Below are 13,282 nucleotides of genomic sequence, written 5' to 3' on the forward strand. Positions count from 1 at the left end.
ACCTCTTCGTTTTACCTCTCTGAATACTGAGCCCTGCTGCCCTTCTGGGCTCCTCCATCTTTGTGTTTGGATTCCTATAAGTTGGATTCGATTGTATTCTGGGGCTTTTCTATGGACATTTGGCGGATTGTTCGGTGCTGTAATTGTTTCCGGCGGTGAGTTGCCGCAGTATATGCCTGGCCGAAGCCATCTCTTTGGATATTACACCAAATTCTCTCCTCTTCATCCATATTTGGTTCTGTCCGAGCTATGACGATTTGATGTGACACTTGTGGAACTGGGCGCAAGGCTGATTGAATGACTGAATGATTGATTGAACTTGGAGCATCAATTCCTGTTTTATTGGGTAAATAAATGCAGTATATGCCTTGCGAAGCTAGGCCTGCACTCTGCCTACTACACAACAAATATTCTCTCTTCAACATTCCCCATTATTCCTGAGTTGTCATTTGTCGGAGTCAACCGTGTGACGTCACCGAGTTGCGGTTGTAGAATACGGATCTGGAGTGTCATTACTCGTTTCTCCGGGTAAATTAAAATAGTATATGCCTGGCGAAGCTAGGCCTTTCGCAGCATACTACACCGTACCTCTCTCTTCCTAATTATCACCATTGTGACGACGGCAACATGGCACCACCCGCTGGAGCATCAGCTTCCAAGGCGCCGTCAATGAGGGCATTGACAGCGCGACTGAAGGCAGCTCAACTGTCCTTCAACGACATTCAGCGGTTCACTGAGGCATTTTCTGATGCCAATACTGTTACAGAGGTGGAAATACGTATTGCAAAACTGGATGAGCTGTGGGAGAGCTACAGTGCTACCATGGTGGAGATCTTCGCTCACGAAGAATACAACGAGGAAAAGACGTCGCTTGAGAAGGAACGTGCGGAATTCAGCGATCGATATTATGAGATCAAGTCCTTCCTAACGGACAAGATCAAATCGTTCCAGAAACCCCAGGTTCTAGAACAGCCGAACCGAGGTGGAGATGGGGCTTCAGCAATTGTCGATCACGTACGTTTGCCGCAGATCCAGCTGCAGACGTTCAACGGGGACATCGACGAGTGGCTGAGTTTCCGCGACCTATTCACATCGCTCATCCACTGGAAAGTGGATCTACCGGAAGTGGAAAAACTTCATTACCTGAAGGGCTGTCTTCAAGGAGAACCCAAGGCTCTCATTGATCCACTTCCAATCACAAAGGCCAACTATCAAGTGGCGTGGGATTTGCTGTTGCGGCGCTACAATAACAGCAAGCAGCTAAGGAAGCGGCAGGTACAAGCTCTCTTCAAGCTGCCCACACTCTCGAAGGAATCAGGTGCAGACCTTCACACCCTGGTTGAAGGCTTTGAACGAATCGTGCACACACTCGACCAGGTCGTTCAGCCGAACGAGTACAAGGATCTTTTGTTTGTGAACATCCTCACTGCACGATTGGATCCAGTTACGCGTAGGGGGTGGGAAGAGGTCTCATCGGCGAAGCAGCAGGATACATTGGAGGATTTATTCGAGTTTCTGCGGCGTCGAATCCAGGTTTTGGACAGCCTTCCGGCAAAATCTACCGACACTAGGTGCCGGTCAAATACAGCAGTACTCGAAGGCGAAGCAATCAACGGTGAAGACCAGCTATAGTTCTACCCAGGCGTCAAGGGGACGCTGCGTTGTCTGTTCATCAGATCATTTTCTATACCAGTGCAACGAGTTTCATCGAATGACGGTATCGGACAGGGATAGTCTACTGAAAACTCATGGACTTTGTCGGAATTGCTTCAGGACGGGGCACCATGCCAAGGAATGCCAATCAAAATACTCCTGTAAGAACTGCAAGGGTCGGCACCATACCCTAGTATGTTTTAAGCAGGAGAAGGAGGAAGAACCCAAGGTAGCGGCAGTTGCTGGGGGCAACCAGCCATCGGTACCCAAGAATCAAAGGGATTCATCCAACACCCAAGTGGCTAACGTGGCAGCCACGGAAACTGTAGTGTCCGCTACAGCTCACCCACATCCAACGCGGGTTCTTTTGGCAACAGCAGTTGTGATGATTGAGGATGACATCGGCAATCGACTTCCTGCTCGTGCGCTACTGGACTTCGGATCCGAAAGTAATTTCATTACAGAGCGGTTAAGTCAACGGTTACAAGTTCACCGAGATCGAGTGGATATTTCGGTGGCAGGAATTGGTCAGGCGGCGACCAAGGTTCGGCAACGGATTCAAGCGGTACTCCATTCGCGAGTTTCGGACTATTCCCGTGAACTAGCATTCCTGGTTCTTCCAAGGGTCACGGTAAATCTTCCAACAACTACTATCAACACGGATACTTGGACATTACCGAGCGGAATTCAGTTGGCGGATCCTACATTCTTCGAACCCAACGGGGTGGATATCGTACTTGGCATCGAGTACTTCTTCGACTTTTTCGAAACAGGGAAAAGGATTTCCTTAGGGGAACAACTTCCAACCCTTAACGAATCCGTGTTTGGCTGGGTTATCAGCGGTGGCATTTCGGTTCCAACTAGCTCTCTTCACATTAGCTGCAACGTGTCCGCGTTGGATAGCTTGGATACCTTAATCGCTCGGTTTTGGTCCTGCGAGGAGGTGGATTCGGGCAAGGCACATTCGCCAGAAGAAAAGCGTAGCGAGGAGTGGTTTTCCAGTACGGTTCAACGGGATACTAATGGTCGGTACACCGTAGCTCTACCGACGATGGAAGGCGCTGTGTCAAGGTTGGGTGTATCGAAAGATATAGCATTCAGACGTCTGCAAGGAACCGAAAGAAGACTGGCTAGAGACTCATCACTTCGAGAACAGTACGTCGGGTTTATGGAGGAATACCTCAATCTTGGACATATGACGGTGCTGGACGACGATTTCCCGAATCCTATTCGAAGGTGCTATTTACCGCATCACCCTGTGGTGAAAGAAGCGTCAACCACAACAAAGGTCCGGGTTGTCTTCGATGCGTCCTGCAAAACATCTTCAGGAGTTTCGCTTAATGATGTACTATTGGTGGGACCAGTAGTACAGGAAGATCTCCGATCCATAATTCTTCGATGTCGAACCAAACAGATCATGTTGGTGTCAGACGTAGAGAAAATGTTCCGCCAAGTCATCGTTCGTCCCGAAGATCGCCCTCTACAGTGCATCCTCTGGCGAAATTCACCATCGGAAAGGGTCCGCACGTATGAGCTGAACACAGTAACGTACGGAACAAAGCCCGCCCCGTTTTTGGCTACCAGGACGCTTCAACAACTCGCTGTGGATGAGGAAGGACGTTTCCCTCTTGCAGCACGTGCAACTATGGAAGATACCTACATGGATGACGTCATTACGGGCGCGAACGATGGGGAAACAGCAACGCAGATGCAGATTCAACTGAATGCGATGTTGGCAGGAGGAGGTTTTCAACTTCGCAAATGGGCATCCAACTATCAAGCAGCTCTAGTAGGTATTCCCGAAGAAAATTTGGCGATTCGCTCTTCGGATGGGATTAACTTAGACCCAGATCCATCGGTAAAAACCTTGGGGCTGACGTGGATTCCTTCTTTGGACATACTCCGGTTTCAGTTCAGCATTTCTCCGCTGAATACAAATGCGGTTCTTACGAAACGCAGCGTGTTATCCGTGATTGCAACGTTATTCGATCCGCTAGGACTTCTGGGAGCAGTTATCACTAGGGCGAAGATTTTTATGCAGCTTTTGTGGACCATACGCGATGGAAATCAACAATCTTTAGGATGGGATCAACCACTACCTCCAACGGTGGGTGAGGCCTGGAGAAGGTTCCACGAAAAACTACACCTTCTCAATCAAGCCAAGGTCGAAAGATGCGTTATCATTCCGAAAGCAGTTGCAATCGAACTGCATTGTTTCTCTGACGCCTCGGAGAAGGCTTACGGTGCTTGTCTGTACGTCCGGAGCACTGATGCAGACGGGAGAGTTAAGGTTCGACTTTTTTCTTCCAAATCGAAGGTTGCTCCGTTAAAATGTCAGACCATTCCCAGGCTGGAACTTTGCGGAGCGGTATTGGCTGCCCAACTCTACGAAAAGGTCCGATCGTCTATCAAAACGACAGTTAGCGGCTACTTTTGGACAGATTCCACTTGCGTTCTGCGTTGGATTGGGGCTCTCCCAACGACATGGACCACATTTGTCGCCAATCGTTCGGCGAAAATCCAATCAATCACGGAAGGATGTCGATGGAGTCACGTTCCCGGAATCCAAAATCCGGCAGACTTAATTTCCCGAGGGATCGCCCCTCAAGACATCATCGAAAACCAATTCTGGTGGCAAGGTCCCACCTGGTTGGAGGAGAACTCGGATAAATGGCCAAAATCATCAGAAATCCTAACATCCGGAGAGGAAGAGTCCGAAAAACGGCGGATAATTATCGCAACAACGGCTTCCACTGTCAGCGAGTTCAACCAGGAATACATCAGCAAGTTTTCATCATATACCGACCTCATACGTCGCACCGCATACTGGTTGCGTCTAATGAGGCTGCTCCGAACACCCGCAACTAATCGAAACGATGTGGGATTTCTTACCACATCAGAATTAATGGAAGCAGAAAGCACGTTGGTTCGTTTGGTGCAGAAGGAAGTGTTCGCCGAAGAGTTGAAGGCAATCTCTACGGGAGGCAAGATTCCAAATAGGTCTCAACTACGCTGGTTCAACCCATTCCTCTCTAAGAAGCAGCTCCTGAAATTGGGAGGACGATTGAAGCACTCATTGGAATCGGATGAAGCAAAGCACCCTGTTGTTCTCCCAGCTCGGCATCCATTCACTCGTCTTCTTCTTCGGCATTATCATGAAAGACTGCTCCATGCGGGGCCTCAACTAATGCTTAGCGTGCTGAGACTTCGGTTTTGGCCTCTAGGAGGCAGGAGCGTAATCCGGAATATCGTTCATAGGTGCCAGAAATGCTTTCGTTGCAAACCAACTTCCGTGCAACAGTTTATGGGTGATTTACCAGCAGCTAGGGTTACCATATCCCGCCCGTTTTCTGACGCAGGAGTAGATTACTTTGGCCCTGTTTATCTTCGACCAATCCCACGACGTGCTACAGTTAAGGCCTACGTAGCAGTTTTTGTTTGCCTTTGTACGAAGGCGGTTCATTTGGAACTGGTGTCAGATTTATCGACTGACAGGTTCCTGCAAGCGCTTCGCAGATTTGTGGCGAGGAGAGGTCTGTGCACTAACATTTACTCCGACAATGGCACTAATTTCGTCGGTGCCCGCAACCAGATGAAGGATCTGCTGAAGTTGTTGAAGAGCCATGACCATAACAACGCCGTATCCAAGGAGTGCGCCAAGGATGGTATGCAGTGGCATTTCATACCACCGAGTGCCCCCCACTTCGGAGGTTTATGGGAAGCAGCCGTCCGATCAACCAAACACCATTTGCTACGAGTAATAGGAGAATCGCCAGTATCTCCGGAGGACTTTACCACTCTACTTGCCCAGGTCGAAGCTTGCCTCAACTCTCGCCCCCTCACGCCCCTCTCTGACGACCCTAATGACCTCGAACCACTGACGCCCGCACATTTTCTGATCGGCACATCCCTGCAATCCATTCCGGAACCAGAATTAGGTGCACTTCCGAACAATCGCCTTAATGCCCTGCAGCTCACCCAAAAAAGGTTGCAGGAATTTTGGAAGAGATGGCGCAGAGAATATCTGTGCCAACTTCAAATGAGAAACAAACGCTTTCAGCCAGCCGTTCAAGTCGAGATTGGAAGGTTAGTAGTAATCAAGGATGAAAATCTACCTCCCATGAAGTGGAGAATGGGACGAATCAGTGAGGTGCATCCTGGCAGTGACGGAATAGTCAGAGTTGTTACCCTTAAGACTGCAACAGGCTCCTTAACTCGACCCGTCGAAAAGCTATGTATCCTGCCGCTTCCAGAAGAAGATAGCAGTGCAAGGCCCAAAGAAACATCTAATCAATCATAGCAGATTTCCCTGTCCTGAATCCCATCCCATCGAAGAGGTTCTATTTTCTATTTTCAGAAATGCAACGGATTTCAGGGTGGGTGAGGATGTTTAGGAGTAGAACCAACCCTAAACTACAACCCTGATGTCACCACTCCGTAGCATCTAAAGTCCGTCCCCGTCGTTGTATCGCCGTATCAGAGCAATGTTGGCAAGCCAACTCGGTGGCTAGGTATCGCAGTTAGCCGAACTGTACGCTCTCCCTACCAACTGAACGCTCCACCATCTCCACTATCATCACGCTTAACGGTCATCGTCATCGTCATCACCGCCCTAGGAGTGATAAGGAGGACCGTGCAAAAATCTTATCTCTCGCTGAGAATCGCTCTTAGAGGCAACCGAAAGAAATCATCGCATCGCAAACGGAGGGCTGATGGACTGGACGATACAAACCGACAGTTAGTCCACTACAGCCAGTATACCGATCAGCATGTTCCGCGAACGAAATCCAATCGAAGGTGTTAGACTCGTGATTTGCTCATCTTAATATTATTCGTCTATGTTAGAGTTAAGTGACAATAAATATAAAATTCAAGCATGTTGTGCTCTTGTGAACCCCAATAAAGTGTTGTGCCTACGTAAATTATGCTAGTTAGTAATCACTAAGTTGACTGACACTACGACTGTACCAAGGGGAGCAGATTGAAACTGCTAGTGACATCGTTATTTTCGGCATTGAGCCCACACTGGAGCCAACATCCAATGTCGGGAATTGGAAACCCACCCAACTGAGCAAGAAGGTAACTGGCCAATCCCCGTTCAATATTTGTTGCGGAAACGAACAAAAACGTGACAGCAAATTCAAAAGCAACCATCCGCGCGCTTGGCTTGCTGCGATCTCTCCCGCTAACTTCATCAGCAATATCTCCAAAATTCCTCCGAAAACGTTTTAAAAGTGGTCCAAGTCGTTTTCAACCCATTTATATTCAACAATTATAAATAGTTAAAAATGACCTAACTCGCCAATGTCACTTAAGTATGTTTTTTGGAAGAATTTAGATTCAAATTCTTTGTTTAATGTCATAGGCGAGAACATTCTGAGCATGAGCAAAACCTTGGATAATTATTTTTCAATTCATACCAATGCTTGTGTTTAATTCATTTTTAAGAGTGATATAAATATTCGAGCATCAAAAATACGGAAAAATAGGGTTTATTTCCCCTGACAGCTTAGGGATTTGTTTTAAATAGTACAGTCGCTTAGCTAATTTCAGTCAAAATTTCATCAATTTTAACCCGGCCATTAAAATGTTCCAAGCGACGAAATGTGTTACTAACTAAGCCATAAAGCATAGAACTGTTTTGCTTAACATCGAATGAGCCTTTTAAAATGCAAAAAAAAGGAATATTCCTTTTCCGATAGTGTAGGCCACATGGTCAACCGGTATCAATCTTGCTAATACTGCTCATCCCTTCTACTACAGCAGCACAGATAGCTGTGTGTATATTCCATTGATGAGGACACGTAAGGTACATTTGCATACACGTACCGATTTGTATCATCAGCTCCAACGTCCTCACCATCTCTATGCAATCCTTTCTTCATCCATCTAGCTATCCATCCATCCGTTCCTAGAAGCAACCTGAGCCAGCTCCATACCAGCTTGCCTGATGGAGTGACGACGATGAACGGTAGCAAAACCATAAACTAAATCCGATCTACCTCCAAAACAACCAGCCCTCTCATTTCCAATCCCTTCCCAGCCATGGATGGTGGCCCTTCGGATGCTGCTCGAACATCAGCAAACTGCTGCGGTCTTAACGTTTTTTTCCTCCCTCAATATGCCGGTTCGCCGTTTATTCAAATGATGCTCTGCCGCTGCTGCTGCTGCTGCTACTCCGATGGTTCTGCTTGTGGTGAACTTAGCTACTCTATGTATGTACCACTCCTGGGGGGATAACTGACCGTCGGTCGTCCACCCTACTCCTGGATCCTGGCCCTCCCGGCCGGTACTGCCCATAATGATGGTGCCACTGCTGCTGGTTGTGTCGGTCAGTCGTTTCGATGTTGGACAACGTGATCGTGGTTTATGGAGTGAGATGCCGAGCTTTGCTCACTCCACGGAAACCAGATATGCATCTCGGTGGAAATGTAAATGGTACGTTCCTAGTCCGCTCTCTAAAATAAAGTCATTCTTTTTCGGTTGATTTTCCTTATTCTGGACAAATTTCCTAAACATTCTCCAGAATTCTAAGTGACTATCAAAAAAAAAAAATAAACAAACTTTTTAACATTTAATATTCCATATCTGGCGAATTTTATTGACACCAATACTGCCGAGGAATCTTTATATTACTTAGGTACTTTAAAAATAAAAGTAAGTCGAGTCAAGTACGAGACACTGAAGACGACCTTACTGTTGAGGTCGAAATACGTATCTGTCAAGGTACAATCAAGTGGTGGAATTAAATGGGAAGGAACAAACTCGTCTTATGACAAGTGAATAAAAGTAGAACATATTTCGATTTTCAACAAGCAACACACGGTGACGGCTAACTTAGGTTCATCCAAAAACCAAAACTCGCAAAACCTCATTGAAACGCAGCAGATACAGCTTGGTCGTCGGTCGGTCGTTCGGGGGGAAATGGCAAGCTACACATTTATTATTAGGATCCAGTCCGACGAGATCCATCCGATAAACACAACCGCATCCAGCCATCATCGTCATCATCAACCGAGAGGACACTGTGGTCGGTTCGTTGGTTGTTTGGCCGGCCGGCGAATACGCTGGATCAGGAGGACGTTGCTGCCAGGGTGGACGACGACGGTGCTTTGTGGATGGAGTGAACGAATTACCAACCGAAAGTCTGGCAGAGCTCTGGATTATGGTTCAGAAGGGGGTGAAAAGCGATCAAAACCCAACAACGGCCAAGTATGCAATGCATGTTTCGAAGCAAATACCTATTTTGGCTGATGGCATCTCGTTTTTGTTGTCCTGTTGATGACGACGATGATGAGCTCTATTCGGTGCCAAATGATGCTGTAGTGGCCTGGCCTCACAGCAGCGGGACTAGGGATGACACAGGCCGGGTACGGATGGTTTGTAGCTCTGCGGTTGCATCGTTCACCAAACAGTTCTCGCCGAGCCGAGCAGACCCGTTGCGGTTGACCGCAGACGAAAATTTTCCAATGAAATATGTATTCTGATTGATGGTTGACCCTGAACTAAACTGGGGTGAGAAAACGGATAGACCTGACTAACCGGATTGGATTGTGGACAGATATTGTTCGGAGGGATGATATTGTGGATGAAATTTGCTCAACTAGAAATATGCCTCGGATAATGAACGTGATTGTTCGATCAAGCTGTATTTGAAAATTGAAAGCGCTGAAATTACAGCAGCTTCTTATAAGAATATATTTCGATGGATTATTTACGAAATGATGATTACCTACTAAAATACGAAATACTGTTATTTGTTTGTGAACTAACTTGTCTATGCACTATGTTCAGGGAAGCCGGCAAAAGTTCAATTCCGCAAATTCGTAATCTGATATTGATCTCGTGATAATTACCCACACGCCGGTCAAATTGATGTTTACGACAAATTTCCAAATATATTAACCCTTTATTTCTAATGAAACCCTTTCCGTAGAGCAATTCCTATTTTGGAATTTGTAAACTAATTCTGTCATACTCAGCACCTCTGCCTACAGTGAACGAACAGTGACTAATGTAATTAGCCTCGCATTTGGAACAGGCAAAGCAACAAACTCGGCTACATAATGGAACCCGGGAAGCGTAGCAAGTTTTGAGACCGAAACAAGTTCACTTTAGTTGTTTGGAATTAATTCGTCACACCATTTCTCGGCCGCCGACCATGGCCTTTACCAGCAACAACAACAACGGTTGCAGTAAGGGTAGAGATTCGAAGGCCAGCCTCCTAGAATTGATCGTGCTGGGCGAGCCGCACACCGTAGGGGGCCTTTCCGTCTTCCTTCGGTGTAGGATCACGGCAAGAACGACCACATCGGGCAGGGCTGATAGCGAATTGCCTTTCAATGATCTGGTCACATATAAGTCAACCTTTTCAGAACAGGATCACAGCATTTTACTCATCCAAGACGACTTTTTGTACCTTCATTCGCAAACAACCCTGAATCGGGAAGGCCGGAGTGAGGAAAATTAATGAAATCCGAAGCCAAGGTGCCATGGCTAATGAATCCCAATGCGTCGATAGTCAGACTGTTGGTCGGCAGCCAGCGGGTAAGCGAGGGGAAGAAGCTTTAATGGACCGATTGGATGCGCCATCATTGTGAAACGTTCACAGCTATGGAATCGATTGGACACGGCCGATTCCGTCCGACTGCTAGTCGGGCAACGGTTATTGATACATTGCTTGTGGGTACGAACCCGCGTGTAGCGGACGCGGTGCGGCGGATGAAGGCCAGTCTACTCGACGTCATCCACATCACCGTTCAACACAGAATGCATTCATCGGAATGCCACCATACGTTTTAGTCATGGAGAATAAACCGTGTTGGATGGGTGGAGAAAAAAAAAACAAATTCGGCACGTATTGATTAAAGGGTAAATCAGATTGGCTGTATTTCACGGGTTCATCAATAGTTTAACAAAGCAAAGAAATGTTAGGCAAACTTGTCAGTCATCACCCAACTCCTTCCGGTATGCGTTTATTGCATAGGCCGCCGCGAAAGGAATCGTAACCCATACCGCGAACATTCCTGCGGCCATGATTTGGACGTGCTGGGTGTTTGAAAAAGAAATACGATCAGCGATCAGGAGAATTCGATTAGAGACCAATTAAATACTCACCCGCCTAGGAACTTGATTTGATGTTGGAAACGGGATAGCGGACCCGTTGCGCTTGTGGTAAACCATTTGCCGAACTGTTCCTTGGGGGCGAAAGATTGGCAGATTTCTGAGCGCTGAGGAAAACATTTTTCAGAAGAACGAAAAACTGACTAACGACTGAAACAGACAGCAATTGCTTGACATTTGGCTGGAAAGTTAAAGGCACAACCTACTGGGATGTTTTTAGCATCCACAGACTGTGTACTCAGCTAGGTCTCAGCTCAGGTCGTACTCAACAAGCTTTGGTATTTATTGTTCGCAGTATAAACAGCACGTGCTATCATAGCAACCATTGCTTTACTACAGCGCAAGATTTTCACGCTTCTATTTTTCTATTGAGTAAAATTCTATTGCCGTATGTTTTTTTCCACGGATATTTTACACATTTTGTCTCAAAATTTGACTATAATGATGGGTATAATGACCAATAGTTGACCCTCCAGCCATATTTGCAGTATTACAGCGTAATATAAGCATTTTCTTATAAAACTCCATCGGGAGAACCTAACTAACATTCTAATGATTTGATAACATGCATTGAAAATGTTAAGAAAAGTAAAAATAGATGATTTTTCACAATTTTGTAAAAAAAAAATAAACACGAGAGTGTCCATTATAGGAATGTTTTGGTGGCTATATAGTATGGAAGAAGAACATCTCGAAACGAAACTCGAAAATCAAATGAAGTGTCGACCTGTCGACTATGGGGAAGCAATTTTCATTATGAACCCCAGAGTTGCCTAGAGGGTATGCTATAATAGAGCAAAGTCGGTCAGACTGTGAAAAGGTAATTTTACCGAAAAACGACGTGTATTTAAGTGTTTTATGAATGCATCATGAAGGGGAGATTTGTACTTGATATATGATACAACGCATACATACAATTGAAATGTTAAAAGTTTCCACTCCTTATGCCAGGAAGAGCAATATTCCGCTACTCGGGGGTCCACTATCGGGTATTTTACCTACATCATCTTTCAAGAAAAAGTGAAAACTGCCATAAAAAAAACAAATTCATCGACCTAGTAGTGGTACTACCTTTCTCGCATTTATCTAAGACAGTTTTTGTAAAAGAAAGGCAAACCGTTGGCTGAATTAATTTCATGGCTTTTTTTGCAACTACACAGAAACATATTTTTTTGTTTATTTCACAACGAGATGATTACTATGAGTTGGATTTAGATTGGATTTGGACTGGATTTGGACTGATTTGGATTGATTGATTTGGATTTGGATTTGATTAGGATTTGATTTGGATTGGTTTGGACTGGATTTGGATTGATTTGGACTGGATCTGGACTGATTTGGACTGACTGGGACTGGATTTGACTGACTGGGACTGGATCTTGGACTGATTGATTGACTGACTGGACTGGATCTGACTGGATTTGACTTGATCTGGACTTGATCTGACTGATTTGACTGGATTTGGACTGATCTGGACTGGATTTGGACTGGATCTGGACTGATCTGGACTGACTTGGACTGGATCTTGACTGACTTGACCGATCTGGACTGGATTTGGATTGATCTGGACTGACTGACTGGATCTGACTGGACTGGATCGACTGACCTGGACTGACCTGGACTGGATCTGGACTGACCTGGATCTGATCTGACCTGACTGGATCTGGACTGATCTGGACTGGATCTGGACCGACCTGACTGATCTGGACTGATCTGACCGATCTGACTGGACTCTGACTGACCTGACTCGATCTGGACTGGATCTGACTGACTTGACTGGACCTGACTGACCTGGACTGACCTGGACTGATCTGGACTGATCTGGACTGGATCTGGACTGACTTCCGACTGGATCTGGACTGGATTTGACCTGGATCTGGACTGACCTGACTGATTTGACTGGATCGACTGGACCTGGACTGATCTGACCTGGATCTGACTGGATCTGGACTGGACTGACTGATCTGACTGACCTGAACTGGATTGACTTGGATCGACTGGATCTGGACTGGATCTGGACTGGATCTGGACTGACCTGGACTGACCTGGACTGGATCTGGACTGGATCTGGACTGATCTGGACTGATTTGGACTGATTTGACTGGATCTGGACTGGATCTGGACTGGATCTGACTGGATCTGGATTTGACTGACCTGGACTGACCTGGACTGACTGGACCGACCTGGACTGATCTGGACTGATCTGACTGGATCTGACTGGATTTGGATCGATCTGGACTGACCTGACTGATCTGGACTGGATCTGACTGATCTGGATTGATTTGGACTGGATTTGACTGGATCTGGACCTGACCGACCTGACTGGACCTGGACTGACCTGACTGATTTGACTGGATCTGGACTGGATCTGGACTGACCTTGGACTGACTTGACTGGACCTGGACTGGATCTGGACTGACCTGACTGGATCTGGACCGATCTGGACTGACTTGACCGATCTGACTGGATCTGGACTGGATCTGGACTGACCTGACTGATCTTGGAC

The 13,282-nt window shown here is 46.4% G+C and overlaps 2 protein-coding genes and 1 long non-coding RNA gene across 3 annotated transcripts; 2 read left to right on the forward strand and 1 right to left on the reverse strand.

The window, feature by feature from the left end:
* Positions 1 to 627: 627 nt before the first annotated feature.
* LOC134222780 (uncharacterized) lies at positions 628 to 1,632 on the forward strand. The gene has a single exon (XM_062701936.1). The coding sequence runs from the start codon at positions 628 to 630 to the stop codon at positions 1,630 to 1,632; it is 1,005 nt and encodes a 334-aa protein (XP_062557920.1).
* A 79-nt stretch (positions 1,633 to 1,711) lies between these two features.
* LOC134222781 (uncharacterized) lies at positions 1,712 to 5,953 on the forward strand. Its single transcript, XM_062701937.1, has one exon. It carries the CDS (start codon positions 1,712 to 1,714, stop codon positions 5,951 to 5,953), a length of 4,242 nt encoding a protein of 1,413 aa, XP_062557921.1.
* A 4,564-nt stretch (positions 5,954 to 10,517) lies between these two features.
* On the reverse strand, positions 10,518 to 11,013 carry LOC134221885 (uncharacterized). The gene is made up of 2 exons (XR_009982384.1): positions 10,771 to 11,013; positions 10,518 to 10,701 (listed from the first exon to the last, which is right to left on the reverse strand). It is a non-coding gene; the product is annotated as an uncharacterized LOC134221885 (long non-coding RNA).
* Positions 11,014 to 13,282: the final 2,269 nt, after the last annotated feature.

This window comes from Armigeres subalbatus, chromosome 3 (genome assembly GCF_024139115.2).
Source record: "Armigeres subalbatus isolate Guangzhou_Male chromosome 3, GZ_Asu_2, whole genome shotgun sequence".
NCBI lineage: Eukaryota > Metazoa > Arthropoda > Insecta > Diptera > Culicidae > Armigeres > Armigeres subalbatus.